Source organism: Leuciscus leuciscus (assembly GCF_965113295.1).
Source record: "Leuciscus leuciscus genome assembly, chromosome: 23".
Lineage (NCBI taxonomy): Eukaryota > Metazoa > Chordata > Actinopteri > Cypriniformes > Leuciscidae > Leuciscus > Leuciscus leuciscus.
Window position 1 is genome coordinate 3,333,449 of NC_138747.1, and position 14,993 is coordinate 3,348,441.

Below are 14,993 nucleotides of genomic sequence, written 5' to 3' on the forward strand. Positions count from 1 at the left end.
TAGGACCATTTAGCATTCAATGATGACAAAAATTATGCAAATGTTTTTCTTTAAACTCCAATGTGTACAAATTATATTTTTACATAAAAACGATTTAATTAAAATTATATTGACCAAAATTTATCATTGAACATTTTCTGCAAATTTCATTATTGGATATTATCCAATAGGATTCACAGTCACAACACAAACTCTTTTTATTATGTTAGTTTTCCTACCTATATTTCATGCCAGTTCTCATGCTCTGGTCACTTGAAGAGGGCACGCTTTGGACAGACAGCTGACCTAGGCTTCTGGCCACCATGGCCACGGCTTTGAACTTGCTTCGGGTACCAGTGCTCGGACTGTTAGCATTTTGTCGATTGAGCCTGTCATCCGTGCTGCGGCTCATGGACCGGTGGTCCGTGCAAACAAATGACACCTGCATCCCGTCTCAGAGGATGCACGGTTATCACAGAGAAAATTCAGTGAAAGAGTGGAGTCTCCAAAAAACAAAGAGAAGTTTCTCAGTCCTACTGGTTTGTGCAATGTGTTTGACTCAGAAACCTCACTAAGACGCGAATAACATGAGGGCTGATCAAACTGAAGCCTGACTTGCTCAACTAGACTTGCAAAGACCTGATGAAGCCGTCTTCAGCGATGCCGCGAATCCTTTTTCATTGCTTCCCCGACCGGCACAAGAACTTCACAGCTCGATTATCAAACGGACTTCTGCTCAAGACCACCTGCACGGCTTCCATGTCACGTATAGTCTCACGTAAGAGGCTTTAACAGAGTACAATGTCCACAGTCCTAGTCTTTAATTCCTTCAATGTTTTTTCTTTGCATTCAAATCCTTGTTTCAGCCCTGATCAAAGACAGCGCGTATCCAAACACACTAGCTGGTTTCTTTGTAATCTCAGCTCAGTGCTTCAGATCACTTGGCAGTGGTAGCACACACACACAAAAAATGGCCAAACAGACTTCAAACATAAAGCAACAAATTGATGCATCAATGGATACGATGTCTTCTCATGCCTCCCCCTGTGAGCACTGTATCTGTCAGCTACTGAGATACCTAACATGCATCTGCGCTCCTCCTCCTCCTCCTCCTCAGTGGAGATTAAACTTACAAGTGCATTCAGAGCACAGGACACAAAGAGGCAGAGCATGAGTGAACGAGTACGAGAGGGTGGGAGGAGCGAACGGGGAGCTGAAAGAGAGAGTACAGAAACAGGTTTGCTGTGCTGTACTTTCAACATTATTTTAATTTATATTTCTTATTTTTGCACTATTTTAATTGCACGTGGCAAAGCTGCAAATGCTTGGCAACAGATGTTTTACTTTCGAAGTAAAAATCCCATTCATTTTCTTCACACGTTTACCGATAATGTACTCTACATTAAGAATCTCTTCTGCTCAACCACGCTGCATCTATTAAATAAAAAATTAAAGTAAAAACAGAAATATATATACTTTATAATAATACTTTTTTTCTTTGATGAATAGAAAGAACATTTATGAAATATAATATTTTGTAACAATGATCCCCCCCCCCCCCCACTCCCCACTCCCCACTTTCAATAAAAAAAAAAAAAAAAAAAAAACGTAATGATATCAAACTTCCGATGATGTTAAGCGATGACATATGCTTTGGTAAAATCAAGTCAATGTGATTTCAAAAACAACAACAACAACGTTTAATTTCAGCACTTTCAGTGAAGAATTACAATTCCTGAAGAGAGATCACTCAATCTAGTCTATGAAATTAAAATAATAGCAAAAGAGCTCAGAAGTGAGCAGCCATTGCCATAAAGCAATGTAAATGATGTAATCAAGTCACTGTGTAAGTATATAATTTTACAAAAAACTTCTAATATACAATAAACTTCCAATATAAGGTATTTTATACTTCTGAATTACTTTAATTATAGTCAGTTGTATCATACTGGACTGTTGATTTTTTAATCAATTATATACATTTCCAATGCTTCATATGAGTAGTTTATTGCTCCATAATAAGATGTTAAATATACAGTATTGTACCTTGATTGCTGAGTTTCAAATATCAGCAAATTGCGAATCATACTGGAGATAGATGGTTTGGCTCTATTTTGAAAAAATGTACAGCAAAAATACTAAAGAAGCTACTAGTGGTCACTGTGGCACTCTATATAAATGTAATTTGTCATGTTAATCGACCTCAAAAAAAAAAGAAAAAAAAAAGAAGAAAGATAGAGAATAAGACGGAAGATTGAAAGCAACACCAGGAGGTTTATTTGCACAGCTTGCAGCTGATGCCACCATAGCGGCTCACGTGTTATTAGGTGTCCACTCTGACTTCAAGCTGTCGACAATTAAAAAGAGAATAAAAAGAGCACTAACTATTTCGCCCTGTGCATGGCAGGATCTTTCATACATGCATGCAGTGCAGGCATGTGTAAAATATTCATTATGCAACTTGATCTGTCTGAATGTGTATCAAAGCCAGGGGAGGATGGGGCACATTACAGTGCAGCCGCTAAATCATTATAGTTCACCTGCCTGCCGTCCTGTCAGACAACAGATGCACACTGGGGAATATGCACACCAAACTAATACCATGACAGCACTCTTAACCCTTTAAAATGTGGGGGAAATTTCATGCATCTCGAAACTTTTGAAAGCGTGATTTAGTGGTCCAATTATGTCAGTATCAGTATGTGGTAAAGACAGGAAGCACACAGCAGAAACCAATTAGCTGTGTTACGGAAATCAATGTGGACAGGAACGACATCGGATGCTGGGAAATAATATTGCCAGAGCAAGGAATTTTTGTGGTAATTGTGAGTGGGCACAGGACTGGATAAAGTACATGCTGATGGTGCACGCTGAAGTTTATCCAGTGAAGACCTACTTTCTGCCAGACCTGCCAACAGTTTGTCAACTGAGAAAAATTACCAGCCATAAAATAGCTCTAACCCACCATGAAAATGTATTTTGCATTATTTTTATTATACAAATATATTTATGTCATGAAATGTAGCAGATTTTTAATCACGTATGTATGAAAGACAGGTAGTTTTGTCACTTAGAGCATCATAAATTAGTCTGGCTTTACAGTAAAACTGTCACAAAAACATACTGTTCCACATATTTCTGTTTTGCTGGCTTAATGCCAGGAATTGTGTGTCACCATATGGAGGGAAAGCTCAACCCAAATTGAAAAATCTGTCATCATTTACTCTCAATTTGTTCCAAATACGTAGAACACAAACATATATTCTGAAGGATGATTTGCTGATACAGTGAAAGCCAATGGGGTCCAACAACATTAGACACCATTGACTTTCATTGTATGGTCTTACCCCAGCAAAAAATAAATGTATATGTATATGTATTTTTGTAAATGTACTTTAAATGTAAGCTTATCAAAAAAGCTTAATGAATTTTACATTGAGGAAAAAGCTGTATATATATTTTGCTTAGAAAACCATTTGAATGCCTTTGATTTGAAGGGGTAGTTATCCCAGAAAGGAAATTCTGTCATAATTTACTCACCCTCATGTCACTCCAAACTGTACGACTTACTTTCTTTGGTGGAGCATAAAAGAAGATACTTTGAGAAATGTTTTTTTTTTTTGTCCATACATTGGAAATTGGTTCCCAATGTTCTTCGAAATATTTTAATTTGGAAGAACATTGGAGAAAAAAAAATGCATACTGGTTTGGAACGACATGAAGGTGAGTTAACAATGACAGAATTGTCATTTTTGGGTGAAATATCCCTTTAATTCTCAGACCTTTCTTACAATTTGACTTAACCATGTAATGTTGCATATCCTATTAAAGTTACCGGTCAACTGGCGAGTTCTTCCTATTCAGCCAATTACTCGCAGCTTGGCGAATGCTAATTCTGCTTATCCTTAGTATATCTGCATTAAAATTAAGAGCACAGATGTGCAAGTGGCGGTAGACAGGTGCATCTCCATCAGTAGACCACCCAGTGGACCACTAAACTGTCCATCTCTGTGTGCAACAACTATTCCAGGCTCTTGACTAAAATCAAAAATGAAAAAAGTGGCAGTGGGAGGCTCACATGCCACACTTATTCAAACTCAGCCAGCAATTTTGTCACCCGTACGCAACCCTGGACGATGCAGAACTCTTCAAGTGGAGCGAGAGGCTTTGTCTATGTCAGCTCTTCTTACGATCAAACAGCAGGGTCACCAAACTTTGTGCATGTGCTCACGGACACAAGTGCATCGTACAGAGTGAATTTTAAAATGTAATACACCATTTATTTACAAGGCCTAATGATTAAAGGGTAACTCTCGCCAAAATTGAACCTAGGCTCTTTTTGTTAATCTACCCGAGTCAAACTTTTGTGTAAAAGCATAATTAGAATGGAAACGGCACTTTTAAGATTTACCATATTTTCGTTTTAGGTCAAAATGCCTTTTGAATGGGAGTGAATGGGGCACTTCTATTATAGCATCAAAATCGCTATTTTTAAAACACTAAGAAGACTCGAAGTATCACCAGAGGCTCTACACATGAACTCCAGCATTGAGAACATTGTTTGTGTACACAGAGTTTACTAGAAAGAAAGGTTTTGAAAGACTCACTTTATCAGTTAGTGTTTCCGGTGGCTGGAGTTTTGTCAGTCAAAAGTAGCCGATCTCCGAATGCAACGTAACATGAGGAGAGTAAAGATGGAAAGCTCCTAAAGCTTGTTTCCATATAAATTCACGGATAATTTTTTATCTAAGTTATCATGCTTTTCATTGAAATTACAAGTTCATGACATTTCCTCATATGGAGTCAGTTCATTACGTTGCATTCAGAGATCGACTACTTTCGACTGACCAAACTCCGGAAACACAAACTGATAAAGTGAGTCGTACAAAACCTTTCTTTTTAGTAAACTTTGTGTACACAAACAATGTAGTCAGTGCTGGAGTTCATGTGTAGAGCCCCTGGTGATACTTCAAGCACAGTTTCATGTTGTGTCGAGCCTTCTTAGTGTTTTAAAAATAGCGATTGTTGATGCTATCATAGAAGTGGCCCATTCACTCCCATTCAAAAGGCATTTTGACCTAAAACGAAAATACGGTCAATCTTAAAAGTGGCGTTTCCATTCTAATTATGCTTTTACACGAAAGTTTGACTCGGGTAGATTAACAAAAAAGAGCCTAGGTTCAATTTTGCCGGAAAGAAAAAGTGGCTTACATCCAGAATACACACACACGTGTGACCGTGTTGGAAAGCCGATTCCTGCTTCGGCACGTCAGGAGCTGTGACACAATACAACACAGAGTGTATTAGGCCGAACAAACCCAAGGGCCTGGTTTAATAATATTGTGTATCAGCACGTACAGTATCAAAGTGAAACCCACACCACTGTCACACAACCCTCCACAGATGAGCGGAGCCATCTGGGAACCGGCTCGCTTTAAGCACTTGTATTTTGACCTGTGTGTGTGGGTTCCAGTTGCCAAGTAACAAACGATTCATAACCATCATGCCTCAGTAAGAACATCGATTCATCGGGCTGGCTGATATTGGTTCATGATTTGGTAAAATGTGATAATGGGAGATCAATGAAAGCCTGTGACGTGCAAGATGCCAATGAAATGATGCATAGAGCTTGATTAATACAAGATGTAAATGATGTATAGTGCCATTTTACTGATTTAGAAACCTATAAGTCTTCTTCCCACACTGACTGGTCACAGTCCTTGTGAATTTGAGAAGGCGGATGTGCAATCTCTATGGCAACTGAAGTTTTCATCCACACAATGTCCAAGGATGACTTTCTGGGCCAGATTCAATGGATATTCTCAAACTAGGCGTGTGAAAAGGCCATGACTCAAAAGATACAATTATTTGGTCCCGCTGCAAGGTTAGCTTGTTTTCCAGAAGAAATATCTTAACATCCTTAAAACAAAATACATTTACTGTATTGATACACTGAATATCATGTTGTATGTCATGTTTTAAGGATGTTCGTTGAGAAATTTTACCTAGAAAACAAGACATTAATACTGATTAAGAAAAGATCTTGTTGCAGGATCACAGTACAAGTAAATATGAAGAGCTCTTTTCCAAAACGCGATAAACGCCATTTAAAAAAAAAAAAAGAGTTTGTCATGTAATTTTGCTGTGTACTGAACCTATTCACGCTCCATCAACGTTTCATGCCAAATCGCTATATTTCCTTGTTTAAAATGTACTGCAAGATGCAGTTCCTTTCCAAACCGCGATAAACGCCGAACCTATTTTTAGCCTAAACGCGATACATCCTCTGGACTAATCAGAATTCTCTCTCTCTCTCGCCCTCAAATCACTCGCGCGTATCACGCCAGATGCTCAATGCGCCTCATTCGCGCCGCAGGACCTCCAGATGTGCGTAAACGTGTCTTTATATTGACTAAACATGAAAATTACTTGCGCCAGGCGCTCTATTCGCGTTTGGTGTGAACGCCACTCACCCACTCTCTCTCTCTCACTCACACAAGGTCATGTCGTGATTTGTTTTATGTAAAGTGGACAACGGTTCTACTTTTTATGGGTTCGACACTTTACTGAATGCCAATGTATTTATTACTGACTTTTTTTTCTTTCTTTTTTTCCAAAGACAAACCATACATTTTTGGAAAAAAAATTATGTATTTATAGCGTAAAAAAAAAAAAAAAAAAAAAAACTTTTAATTTATCATCAACAATATTGTTGTTTGATTTAATAATCACTGTTCAACATGTTCAGACTGAGCCAAAAAAAAATAATTTTTAACGGGATAAATTGAATATTCACAAAATGTGTGGGTCTAGGTAAAAAATAAAAATAATTCCCTGAAAACTATTTAAATGGATTTATAGCGTTTTGGAAAAGAGCTCCTCATATGTACCTGTGACTACTGTTCAAAAGTTTTTGTTTTTTCTAATAAATGAATACTTTTATTCTGCATGGACACATTAAATTGATCAAAAGTGACAGTACAGACAGTACAGAAGAATTATATTTCAAATAAATGCTGTTCTTTTGAACTTTCTATTTATCAAACAATCTTATAATAATCAAGCGTAGCGTCAGTTCACGTTAGTCAAGCTCGCATCAGCTGACTCTCAGCTTATCCATGTCTACCTATAGGAATACGACGCCTATCAGATCACTGTATGCATAATGATAGCATAATGCTAATAATACTGAAGGAGCTTATATATGTATAGTATTATGAGCGAATTACCCTCCTCCCTCCCCAGCTCCACCTCTCTTCAGTCAGGATTTGGCATTCTGATTCCCCTTGAATCAGACTAAATTCTCAAATTATGTTGTACATTAAAATATTGAATTAATGATATCTGCAATATATTCATGTTGGTTCTGTTCTGTTTACCCTAAGGGTTGTTATCGCTGCTCTCCTGCTCTTATCCATGCTAGGCTTGTCCAGAACAGAACAATACCGCCAATCCAAACTGTATGCTAATTGTCAATCGTATTTGACGATAGTGGTGCTTACAGAATTTCATGTTTACTGTAACTAAGTTCTTTCAAAAACATTTTTTTTTTTTTATCTTACCGACCCCAAACTTTTGAATGGCAGCGTATTTTTGTTGTAAATTCTATAGAAAATGTCTTACAAATCTCATAAAACAAATGTATAACATGTATATATGTAACACTTGCATTAAAAAACAAAACACTCAAAATAGTAAAACTATTATTGTATACTAATACTAAATATACTAATATTGTAGTTATGACTCTAGATTTTGGAAGAGTGAAGCACAATGTAATTTATTCTCTGGTAAATGCCTGTAAATGTACCATCCAATTCAACTGCCAATCAATCCTTTCTTTATTACCCCTTCTTGGACCAATCAGTATCTGCTGGGATACACAGTAAAGCACAAAGACTTCAAACATGCAATTAATGTTGAAAAGATGTACAGGTTCAACAGTCTCCCATGGAACGTCGAATGGCAGGAAACAAATTGCTTTTTGATTAGGGCTGAACCAAAACAGCTGAGCAAAGAAGAAAATTCAGGAAAAATCACAAAGCCGATTTATAATAAATAAATAAATAAAGATGTGCATGTTGAAATCAAGGATCCATGTGTCATTTTTTTTTTACCTGTAAATAATTGGATGATTTGGTGTGACACTGAAGTATTCCCTGATGGACTGTTCCAATATCAAACAAACACTTGATTCTCCAGAGAGACCTGGAGACGGAAGCTTTCCAGTTGTTGGCAAGCAATACCACATATCAAAACACACTAACGAGCACACGCTGACTCCTGTGAACTCAAAACGCCATTATGCAAATCATGCTAATCATGCTTAACTAACAGCTGCTACACGCACAGCTGTGCTACACACCGCTGTGATGGAGAAAACACATTAAAGCAGCTTATCTGTGCTGAGGAAGACCAGGGCTCAAAAGTAAGGATAGTAACCAGTGTGTTGTTTCAGTCCAGTCGACAGAACAGCATCTCAGACGCAGATCATATGCCTTAAAAACATATGCAGATCATGTAAACCTTAACATTTGTATCTCTGTTATTATTGAACACTGTTGCTATGAATTCAGCTGATGTTAATATGTCACCATGGTAACATTGTCGAGCTGCTAAAAGATAAAGCTTTATCGAAATTTCAAGTCTTTTCAGTTAGAATGAGTTAAAAACTATAAAAGTATTATCATAAGTGAATTTACGAAGTAGTTAAATATAACTGTATAACCTGAAGATGTTTTTGCTAATAAAATGAACATTGTATACATTTATATTTATAATTCTGTACATATGATAAAACAGGAAAAATATCAAATGTTTTTCCAATAAATTTTGTATGTACAGCATTTTCAATAAACTGTATATAAATATATACATGCATAACAGAGAGGTATATCACTTAAAATGTATTTAAACTGGACTTTTTTTTTTACGGCAACATTGACATAGCTGTCCATTGACTTCTTGGGTACGAGAAATAACAGGCACTGACGCTGAAGATCACAATGGTTTTCCTCAACCAAAGGCTTTTTCATGACACACCCCGCCTCCCTTCCCAAACTCACATCAGCAGGAACAGACTGCAGTTCAGGCCAGACCCGAACACAGTAACATGACAAATGTCACTTCAGATTCACTTCCGTGTCTCTGGACAGGAATCAGGTGTTTGCCTGGGTGAAGCAGATAACCCTATACATCATTGAAGGCTTCCAGGTGACCAAGTGACACTCAATTCATTTGTTTTCATAGACGTTATAGGCAAGTATAAACTAAGGTGATGACAGGGACATTTACATTACACACAATGGTTACTCCAGTTTTACACTACTACTTTTGCAGCATGTACTGTGCACACTATACATGCATATCTTCTGTATGCAAAGAGTACCTGGATGACCTACTGCTTTGTCATATTCAAGCAAGAAATAGTGTGTCCCATAATGCAGTGCATCAAATCAAGTTGATGATGGAGAAACAAAGCAATATAGACTGTGATTTTTAACATCTTTTTCTTAACCGAAATGCAACTAGATTTTCATACATTTTCTCAAAAATGTATTAAAAATGCATGAGTTAGAAAGGATTTATTTCCAAAATGATAAATGTTTTCTTAGTATTATTGATATACTATTATAGTTTTTGTTAATATTTTGAATTAGACTATTTTTACATTTTCTGTTTTACTTTTAGTTTTTTGTAATTTGAGTGGCTCTCGCACCAGAGGAACCTTTTCATTGTTCCTAGAACTAATGCCGGAAGTACCTGTTTTTGGGCGTTTTTTGTACGTGTTTGCACTGATTTTAGCTCTAGGAAAGCCTTTTAGCTCTAAACTAAATTAGCTCCGACTTCAGAGTCGGTCTAACCCAGCACAATAGGAGTTACCAGTGACGCAAGTGTACACTGATTGGCCGAACACACACGAAACAGAGCCATGTACACACACAGTTTATAGCCTATATATTTACTCCGTGAACTAACTCTACAAACATGGAAAACATTGATAGACAAATAGAAATGTGTTTTTGTCATTTTTATTTTATTTTCTAAATAGTTTTTGGATTTATTTATAGTTTAATAATAATAACCCGAAATTGATACTAACAATGTTGTCAGATGCACTTTTTATGTTGCATGTTAATTGCAGTGAGTGGCATTCAGATTCCTAATATAGATAACAGAAATTCTTTAGGGATTCTTCTTTCTGGTCCTTCTTTCCGCCTTACTCCCTCTTCTCTCTTTATAATATAATGCTCATTTTCACTTTGGTAAAACTGCAAACTCCATCTCAGCAGCTTCTTGCTTCAATTAAGAGCTCACTCTCATCCTAAACATCTACTGAGCTTCCTCGAACACAGTGCTGACTACACAACATCCAGCTCTTATCCTGGCGTGAAAGAGACCATTACAATTATTATTGCTCTGTGAAAATCACATCCTAAGAAGCTCATATTCAGAGTGATCAAGACGATACGACTCCCAACTCACACTAGAGCGGTGAAGACGTGATTAACCGGGACATTAACAACCTCAAACGTAAGAAACCACAAGGACAAGCATTAACATCCTCAAATTAAGTGACATTTTCACAGGTGGCCGATAATGGCTCGCTGACAGACCTGATCCATCATTATTAAACCCACTGACATTGTTAGACCGACAAGTCCAGGAAGAATATGATGATTGAAAGATGGCGATGGCCTCACCTGCACAACGCTATTTATGTTCCTCTGGAGTGACAGGGTTTCACAATTTTGCCGGAAGGCTTCCCTCAATCACACACTATCAGTCTGTCAGCAACCAGCCGAATCCTGCCCACATAACTGGACTCTTCAACTCTAAAACTGACACAAAAATCAGCAAAAACACACATATAAAGAGGTCTCGTACTTTTATTCTATTTAACTGGAGAATTGAGCGCTTTGCGAATCATTTGTTTGTGTGTCCTATAACAAGGCACAGAGGGATCACCGCAGCGAGCAATGCAGCGAAGAGACAATCAGTGCTCAATCTCAAAACCCACCAAAGCACGAATGAGGAAAATGGGAGATCGGAGGTATAGTTAGACTGAATTCCCTCTGGGTTTGTTAGAGAACGCTCAGCCACTGAAACAAGTGTTACATCATCGGGCTCGTTTTATTCAGTACAATGGTTTCTGAATATATGAAAATCTTAGGAAGGGAAATCAGTCATACTACTATCACTCTTACACAAGGTTAAGGATCTGAAGAAAAGCATTAACCCTGTGTTAAAGTAATAGTTCACTAAAAAATGTTAACTTTTTGAAGAATGTTTTTTTTTTTGGTTCATTGACTCGGGTTTCCGCCGAAGTGTTGCTCCATGGTTTCCCTAAAAGTACAAACCTACTGTAAGTCAGTTTGGACAAGAAAGCATCTGCTGAACGAAGAATACTGTAAAGTAATCATATAAATGACAAGAATGTGAGCGATGTATCAGTCCCTCTGGACTCAAAACCTGTCTACTGATGTTCCCCTCGATAAGCAAGATGTCTGGTCCTCTCAGGGATCATGAAAGTGATGAAAGATCTGGGGGAAGCCCTCTTACGTAACGCTGCCATATTCATGTGGGCCGAGGAATTGATTTGAAGAGCCCTGACACAGAGCGCTGTCCTCACAGTAAAGGTTGTGTAGAAGCGTTATTTCTCTCAGTGAGAACTTCTGCTGATCTAATGGTGTCTTGAGAGGCAGAAAAACAAAAAGGGAGTAAATACTTTTAAGAAATATCTTTGCATCATACATATTGTCAATTAATTTTACATTTACATTTATGCATTTGGCAGACGCTTTTATCCAAAGCGACTTACATTGCATTATCCTATACATTTATACATAGGTATGTGCAATCCCCTGGGATCGAACCCACAACCTTGCGTTGTTAACGCAATGCTCTTACCACTGAGCTACAGGAAAGCTCAATTAATATTACAATTTTAAATAATTGTTTTCTATTTCAATATATTTCAAGGCTCGAAATTGCGACCATTTTGGTTGCACATGCTCCTGAAATGTAATCTGTGCGAAACCTAAAAATATATTTGGGAGCATTTGTGCGAGTGCAAATAATGGTTGTGGTGCGACCTGTTTTCATTTCTCTAAAAAACGTTTGCAAATTACTTCACAGTGTCAAGTCAAGTCAAGTCAAGTCAAGTTTATTTGTATAGCGCTTTTCACAATACAGATTGCATCAAAGCAGCTTCACAGTATTAAATTAAAATAATACAACAAAGTTTGTCTCAAGAGGAATTTATTGATTGATAAAATTAAATTAAATATCCCCAAAATATCCCCAACTGAGCAAGCCAAAGGCAACAGTGGCAAGGAACCGAAAAACTCCATCAAGTGACCTAATGGTGTCCTAAAACTCCATCAGGTGACCTAATGGAGAAAAAAAAACCTTGGGAGAACCCAGGCTCAGTCGGGGGCCAGTTCTCCTCTGGCATTGGATAGAGGCCGGATTGTAATTTGAACTGTAGGATTATATGAATGCCTGGCTGAAGAGATGCGACTTTAATCTAGTTTTAAACTGGGAGAGCGAGTCTGAGCAACGAACAGTATCAGGAAGACTATTCCAGAGTTTTACCAGTTCCAGTGTGTACCTTATGTGTCTGAATCGGTGCATAACAAATCGGTAGCACTTTACAATAATGTTCCATTCATTAAATTCTAGTTAACTACATTAGTTAACATGTACTATTAATAAACTGCACTTTGTTAATTTGTTAACCGTTGTTAATGTTAATTTCAACATTTAGGCTACTAATAGCCTACATTATTGAAATATTTGTATTTATTTGTTAACATAGTTAATGCACTGTGAAGTAACATGAACGAACAATGAACAGCTGTAAGATTAACAAAGATTAATACACCATATTAATAGCAATAGAGTGCCAAGTGCCAAGCAAAAAATGCAGGGACAGGTGTGTGGAAAACAAATCAGGTTCATCAGGATCGATTATTAAGGCTTTTAATCGGCAGGATGATGCTGGTCGTTCCACTCTATTGGCAGAGCTAATTATACATCAAATATAACAAATATAACAGAAAACAGCTCTTAAATACCGTAAACAGTAAATGTTCCTCCTTAAGCAACATTTAGAAGAAAAACACAAGCAAATGGACCCATGAGAGAAGAAATGCACTGCGCTAATGAGGTACACGGAATAAGGCATAATACAGAACTCACTCATTAAAGTTTGATTATTTTGCTGGCTCAGATAATACAGATTAATTCATTTCTCAGTAAAACAGTTATGATCAATAAAGCTACTAACAACTAGGGGTGGCACGGTTCACAAAACCCACGGTTCGGTTCGTATCACGGTTTTAGGGTCACGGTTTTCGGTTCTGTACGGTTCTTGTTGTTGTTTTTTCTTTTAATCTTTAACACTCCAAAAATTTACTTCAGCATATGATATATAGCTGAATTATCTAATTATTAATTTATTTATTTCATAAATGGGGTGTGTTTGCAAAACGCAGCTTCTCATTTCCCGTGGGCTGTGTCGGACAGTTATTTGTCACCACTTTTTGCCAGGGTTGGTATGTCCCAGCACGGATGTACCAATACAAATAAATAAAACATTTCCAGTTAACTAGCAAAGTATTCGTTTCGTTCGTTTGTTAAATAAGAAGCAATCTAGCGCTGAAATGTGTTTTTTTTAATCAAGTGATCAAAGTGCTCGTTGCCGTTGCGATCAGTGGCGCACGTGTTCTCGTGGCTCGCGCACACACCGCAGCGGCCGCACATTCTTCACTCAGACGCGCGCTTCAGTCCGTTGAGGAGACTCTAGGCTACTCTATTCGTTCCGATGAAATCACAAAACAAAATTCATACAAATCTGTCCCTGCTTGATATACAACCGCTGATAAACATAATCGGTTTTGATGAAAAAGAAAAATATATACGAGTGCAGATTAGAACTCAGAACCTTTGACACGCTTGGCAAGTTCTGCCACTGGACCATTAAAGTACATACCGGTAAGTGGAACAGTCGATCTATGTAGCCTATTTATTCACGTGAAAAAAACAACATATAGCCTAGTGGAGTTGATCTCATTAAATGTCTAAGTAAACCCAGTGTACTATTTAAATCGATTGCTGGACATTGTAATGTTATTCTACATTTGTCTGATTTATGATTTAGCATTGTATTAGCAGTAGCACGGGCACAAGGCTACATTGCGCATGCGTCGAACCGTGCGAACCGCGCGACGCACACACGCACCGAACCGAGACAAGCGAACCGAACGGTTCGGATGTTTTTTCATGTACCGTGCCACCCCTACTAACAACCATCACAAATACACCATTTCTGACTAATATCCGCACAGCAACTGCAGAACAACACAATTATATAAATCTGCAAACATGTGGTCCTCACACAGCTGTTCCCAAACCTGCTTTTTAGTCAGTCAGTCCTGTACACACACACCACCCCCTGCTGGCCGACAAAAGAAATGCACAACACATCACACACTATTTTGAATTTATAGCGTCTCACACAGTTGATAAACTAAAAGCTGTTCCAGTAAACATCCCTGGCATTATAGGACTACTTAAAGAGCATTTAATGGATTGATTTACTTCATTTCTCAAAACAATGTCAATATTTAATTGTTTTTTTTAATTCATCACACTGAGAAATTTGACTTGCTCTCCTTCTTCAGACGTCACACTAACATCACATGACATCCATTAATGTCTTGAACTGATGGATGAGAGAAAGCTGATCTGAGAGAGTCTGACATCATGTCTTCACAGAACTCGATCTCCACCTAGTGTTCAAATCTGGTAATAACAATCATCCAATGCTACAGCGCTGTCAAATCAAGGCTCATGATTTCAGGAGGTCATTACTTGGGGTTATAATGGAAAAGTGAATGGCTGGGACACCATTAAGCACTGACCACAAGATATGTCCAGTTATTCACTATGGTCAATGTGTAACTGAAACTTAGAAGACATCAATATGTGCATAGGAATGGTGTTAAATT

General features: G+C 37.7%; 1 protein-coding gene across 5 annotated transcripts in view; it reads right to left on the minus strand.

Annotated features, from left to right (window-relative positions):
* kcnab2a (potassium voltage-gated channel subfamily A regulatory beta subunit 2a) overlaps positions 1-14,993 on the minus strand; it is a 103,765-nt gene that overhangs the window by 40,148 nt on the left and 48,624 nt on the right. Inside the window, exon 1 of one of the 5 annotated variants that reach the window (XM_082155933.1) lies at positions 219-1,404. The exons of 3 other annotated variants lie outside the window; for them this stretch is intronic. In XM_082155933.1, coding sequence (XP_082012059.1) covers positions 219-427 — 209 coding nt within the window. In that variant the 5' untranslated portion in view covers positions 428-1,404. Of the gene's footprint in view, positions 1-218; positions 1,414-14,993 lie in introns of those variants that run through there. One more of the 5 variants, XM_082155932.1, reaches the window with a different exon arrangement.